The following is a 6,000-nucleotide window of genomic DNA, read 5'->3' as shown; positions in this document are numbered from 1 at the left end:
CAGGAATGTCTAAGGTCACACGCACAATTTTAATAGAGTCAGTCCTTCAGAGTCCTTATAGTTTTATAGTGAGAACAAAAAGAATAACTATAAAGGGGAAATGTAACCTGGCAGCATTGTATTATTTTACTGCAGGTACATACCTCCTAGAACATTTAGTTTATACTGGATAACACCCCCATTTATTCAAACAAAAGGTGATGTTTGAATATCAATGTAAAAGTGGCTCCATATGGGTTCTAAACTGATGCAACTGACAGTAAAACAAGAAGGAAGAACTCAAGTCTCATGCAACTCACCTTTGTATCCCCTGAATTTTATGGAAGTTGCTTTGTGCCACATTACAGCAGACTATGTTAGAAACCTTCTGCAATTTACATGGCAGGCAAATGGTCCTAAGAGGGCAAAACTGCAATCAGAGACTAATATAAATTCAAGATGTCTTGATGCATCCATCTTCCTGATCAGTCCTACACTGGGTTTATCTTTGGGCACATTTACATGTGCTCCAACGTGTTCTCATTAGAACACATTGGAGCAGACTCGGTTAATCAGAAGGCTTCAGTGTGCAGCAGTGTCTCGTGTATTCAGTGTTCCAGGTTTCAAAATGGTGGTGGGGGCACTTTAATTAAAGTTTGTGAACAAGCTTTAGTTAAAGCACCCCTGCTTTGAAACAAGGGATGCTGAATACATGAGATACTACGGACATTTTAGTTAGAGTGGCTCCTGAGAGCTGCTTTACTTAAAATGCCCCACCCCCCACCCCAGGGCATGGGTACAGGCACTCTTTGAGACCGTATTAGACTACATTTATATGATCAGACAAGCACATTGACTACCTCACATATGAAAATCTCTCTGTATGCCTTATATTTTAATATATGGAGCAATGAGAATATTTTAATATTCTCATTGTTCCCCTAGAGAGAACAATTGTGTGCATCTCCCTTTCCTGTTCTACAAAAGGAAAGAATACATTAGGGATAGTGAGCCTGATTCTTTTGAGAAGGAAGAATTCCTTAGGGTGACATTCTTTATTGGCCTACTGCATAGTTGAGAGAGTTAGGGCCTTGTTACACAGCAAACTTAAGTGGCTTTTTGAGCACATAACCCCTGGATTGGCTGGACATTAACACCTTTAAGTGGCTTAAAGCACTAGTTATTTGGCTTAAAGTTATGCCACTCTAGGGCAGTATCCTCCAGTCTCCCAGGATGCTATGGCCCCTCCTGAGTAAGCAGGGACACTGGAGTGCAGTGGGGCCAGGCATGGTGCCTCAACCCCTGGGCATTGGGTGGAGTGAGTGCTGAAGCCCCAGAATGCCTGGTGGTCCTGGTGCCTCCTGCCAGTTCTTGGACCAGCTCGTTGCTCCTGCTGCTGGTGGCACAGGGGGACAAACTCTGAAGAAAAAAAGGATCGTACCCCTCAAATCTCAGGCGATGCCTAGCAAGGCAGTCATGGTGTGGGTAATGAACTCCAGAGAAAAAAAGGATCAGGCCCCTTGAGATCAGGCCCAATCCTTTTTTCACCAGAGCTTTCCCCTGTGCCACCACCAGCCAGTTGGGCAGTGCCTTAGCTCTGAGGGGCCCGATCCTTTTTTTTCTCTAGAGCCTGCCCCCCTGGCCTGCCCCAGTCCAGGCTGCCAGCTTGCCAGGAACTGCCTAAGGAACATTTTACATAGTCTTCTAGTTTTGCCTCTGTTCACCAAACCTCTTGTGGCAAGTCATAGCTGTGCAGATGAAGGACAGTCAGAGATGGCTTTTTGCTTAAGGTGTGACTGCTCCACTAAGCTGAACAACACTATCAAATTAATATTTGGGAAACTTACAGCATAAAGTGTAACAAGGCCCTTAGATAAGCTCTCAAAAGCAAGGCATTCTTCTTCAGGTCTTCTTGATTCTTGCCTCACTTATACTGGTTTACACTAGTAAATTTATACTTTTGCATTAGTATAATTGTTGACTTCTGTGGAATTACTGCAAGTGCAAAATCAAGCAAAATTAGTTCATTCATGACATCTTTCTTCCCTGTGGTCAGAAAAAACAGAACCTTGCAGGAAAACAAAACAGCACTTGAAGGTCTCTGAACTCTGGGAGGGATATTGTAAACTTAAATCCAGCCCAAACTGGTTCTTACAGTGTTGGGTTTGAGGCCAATTTTAAAGGGTACCGGGCTTAGAGATATCTGAAAACTTCATGAAAACAACTCACGTCGTATCGACATGTATAGACTCCAAGCCTGAAAATTAACCTTGATTTGGTCTCAGACCACAAACCCAAACTCCAGGTATGCTGACCTTGGATATCTCAGCTCAAGTATATGTTGATACAGTTTCTGCAACATACTTAGGGTTTTTTAATGATACTTTTAAGTTCAGAAGTGATCTAATGACAATTATAGAAAGCTCATTATAGCAAATACTTACACATAACCTTTGAATTTATTGAGATCATTATTTGGCATCTCACAGACTATGGTATTTTGGAAAAATTCTGGATGAAACTCAGAGCTCTGCAAAAGAAAATACATTGCAGGGTTATTAGGGTGTCTAAAAACTTTTAAAAAATATAAAATAAAAATGGCTAACTGCAGTCAAAGATTTCAAGATAACCAATATAGGCAAACCTTTACTTGGTGGGTCATATAATATTAAATCTAAAATAACAATCTTGGCAACCCTATTACACTGCTAAAAAATAAAGAGTCCTGTGAAAGAGTGGGGAACAAGTTCCCTGCCTACACTGTACAGAGATGTCTAGTTTTTATTTTTTAGTCCTCTATACAGTAAAAATTTTGTCCTTGGATTTGTATAGTACTCCCGTTGAATAGTGGATACATCAAAAAGGTACAAGTTGGCCTTAACTTTGTTTGTAGTCTCTCAGAGTTTGTTTTGATTTTCAATGAAACCTTAGAGTTTGAGTGATGTCTAAGCTTTATAGTATGGGGCTTGGAATCAATGTCCCTAGGTTCCATTCCGAGCTCTTCTAGAGTCTTGGTATGTGACCTTGAGGTAGCTACTTAATATCACTGTGGATAATTTAACTACCTACAAAACAGTGAGGGCCATACTTACTACCCTCACATAAAATAAGAATAATAAATATTCATAAAAAATGTTGAGATACTTGGTTGAAAGTCCATTTGGACATTCTGCTTCTCCCTTTGGAATATCCCATTACTATCTTCCTGGTGCAACGCACTGTCTTAATAAGGTCAGTTCATCTTTACACATTTTTATACATCTTATACATTTTTAACACTGGCGCCTTTGTCCTTTAGGGTCACCAGTCCTAATTCTGTTGATTTACCCTTTTAACAGATATCTAGCAATGTGTTCACAAGACATATTTACAATGATCAGCAAGACATGCTAGGAACATCAGATATAAGTACAACCTCAGAAAAATCAGAATTCTAGCATGATGGATTAACTTAATTATTGTTTGACTCATACACGTTTTATAGTTCATCCTCCTCTAAGTCCCCTTTACCTGAAATTAAAACATGGGAATTCAGAAAGCATTTAACTTAATCAAATCTGTAAAAATTATATTTAGCTTCAGTTTAAATGGAATGCAATCCTTTAGCCATGAAATATGCTTTCATAAGGACGTAATTTTCAGCAACATACCAATATGGCATGAGCCAGATGAGGAAAAATATGAACTCTCTTCTGGCACAATAGTTTTTTCTTCTCATTTTCCATAACAGTCCTGGGTTACACAGCCACAAAGGATATTATTATAGTTCCACATGGAAGTAAGTTAATTCCCAGTAATGTGTTAATACGTAGTAGAATTAACTGAAGAAAATGTTGGGTTGGATGCAACTGTCAGCCCTCATTTAAAATAGCTATAAGAAATAGTTAAGCCCCTTTGGGTGCATCTACATGAGACCTTTAATGTGTGGTAGACTAATTCTACTGTGTATTAGCACGTCACAGCAAAAACCATGCTAATGCTCAGTAGAATCAGTCTACTGCATGTTAAGTGTCACAAACAGATTGTGCACCTTTGTTACTGTGCATTAGTGGTGACTACTGTGCATTTATGTAGTACCTTATATTAGAGGTACTAAATTTAATGTGCAGTAGCAAAGGTGCATTCATGCACATGTAGATGTGACCTTTATGAAATAAAAACAGTCTCTAAACTGAACTTGGGCATATGTCATCATCCAAATCAAGAGCACTTCAAAAGTTAATCAGGAATTTGAATTATGCTGGTTGAAAGGGTTCACTGGGCATTGCTTATGGAGGAGTATATGTGTTACTTCTCACATGCACATTAAGAGGTCAAAAACAGATGTAGAGAGGGAGCAGAGTGCCAAAGGCAGCTTGAGAAGCACTGGTGGAATAACCCTGATATAAAGCTAAAAGAAGGCTTTTCAGACTAACTGCTTTCTGAAAAAAAAGGCTTGGAGTTGAGCAAAGACAGTTTCTCATATTGTTTGATTCCTTATGTCCTCAAGGAAACAAGACTTTACACATTCCTTCTAAATAAAAACAATCTGATCAAAATGCCTATCACTGATTTTTCCTCCTTACTGGAACAACATGCAATGGCCTGAATTTCTGATTACCTTCGGTGACTCTGCACTGTTGCCTCTGGCTTCACACCCAGCTGCTCGCTATCTGCCCCCCACCCCCCCGCCACTGCCAATGGCAGTGGCAGCTTTTTTGGGTCTGGGGTGTGTGGGATCAGGGTGGGGGCGGGGCCTTGCACCCTGCTCAGATCAGCTCTGGTTGCTGCTAATTCATCTGAAGTCTCCACTAAACTGAACGGGGAGGTGGGGGGAAGATGGATAAAACAGTTGCAACACCCACTGGGACTGCATTAAAACAAGAAACCCCACTGGAAAGGAATTAAATTAATCAACTGTTGTGGCAGAAATAAACATTTGGAAATTTTTGCCCTAGTTGTTCCAATTTTTATACCTTAATTTAAATTTCCCTTTGCAATAACTAGAAAAAGATTTGTGTAATTCAGAGAATAGTCTATATGTTTTAATATTTTGCTCCGTTTCCAATGATAGTTTCACTGAAGCAAGATGTTTCACTTTGGATGTGGCTAATTAAACTTATTTTTTCTATTTGATAACCATAACTAGTATGCTTGAAAAGTTATTTAAGATTATGAATACAACTCTAACATCACTTCCTCATAATTTTGAGATTTATCAAAGGATGACTCCTAAGGAACATACAATCAATAGATCATGAAAAAGAAATTTGAACTATACAAAAAAGTCAGCACTGATGTTTTAATTGTATCACTGCCATCATTCAACCTGCTATCTGAAGATAGAAAATTTTTAATTTGAGTTAACTTTTCATATTTAAATCTGTTATAATTACCTACACAAGTATACACTGTACTTTCAACTAAAGCCTTTCACGATTTAGTTTCAAATTAATAAGCCCAAGAACTATTAACTAGTTAATCTATCTCAAGCTGTTGCATTGTCACTTAAACACACAAGCCAGTCTTGCAGGTGGTTGATTGGGAATGAAGTGTGAGATGCTCTGAACATCAATACAGAAACAGGTATTTATTTTGTCTGGCAGAAATTGGAATTGGAAAAGGTATTATTAACTCTATTTCTTAACTAAAAAGAAAGCAGTTCCTCTGTTACCTGTCTTCCATACGCTATGCTCCATGATACAATCTGTAGGCGATGGAATTCTTTGAACATTGGAAAATAGGTGCTGTAGTTTCAGGCACCCAAATGTATTGGAAGACAAATTCATTTCCTGAAAGGCACTACTGTCTTGGGAAGGCAAACACTTAGTGTTCCTCAGTATTACATGTCTCCAGTAGTCTCCCCTGCCACCGCCCCCCTCAAAAAATTGGTTGTCATAGTACTAGGCACCTGGCAGAAGTTACACTTATGATGTGATTAACTAGTCAATCACATCTTAAACAGTAACCTGGCCACACATTCAGGCAATTAATGTCACAATAAAATGGGAAATAAGCCACAAAACTATTCCACAAAATACA

General features: G+C 39.0%; 1 protein-coding gene across 2 annotated transcripts in view; it reads right to left on the bottom strand.

The window, feature by feature from the left end:
• Window positions 1-6,000, bottom strand: part of ATP10B (ATPase phospholipid transporting 10B (putative)) — a 240,216-nt gene that overhangs the window by 53,638 nt on the left and 180,578 nt on the right. The window contains exons 3-4 of one of the 2 annotated variants that reach the window (XM_025209817.1): window positions 2,424-2,509; window positions 300-395 (exon numbers count right to left, since the gene is read on the bottom strand). In XM_025209817.1, the coding sequence (XP_025065602.1) occupies window positions 300-395; window positions 2,424-2,509 (182 nt within the window). The remainder of the gene's footprint in view (window positions 1-299; window positions 396-2,423; window positions 2,510-6,000) is intronic. The other variant, XM_025209816.1, reaches the window with a different exon arrangement.

The sequence above is a fragment of the Alligator sinensis genome, unplaced genomic scaffold (assembly GCF_000455745.1).
Source record: "Alligator sinensis unplaced genomic scaffold, ASM45574v1 scaffold830_1, whole genome shotgun sequence".
In the NCBI taxonomy this organism is placed as follows: Eukaryota; Metazoa; Chordata; order Crocodylia; family Alligatoridae; genus Alligator; species Alligator sinensis.
The sequence above is the reverse complement of the archived record's forward strand: the minus strand, read 5'-3'. Positions and strand labels throughout refer to the sequence as shown.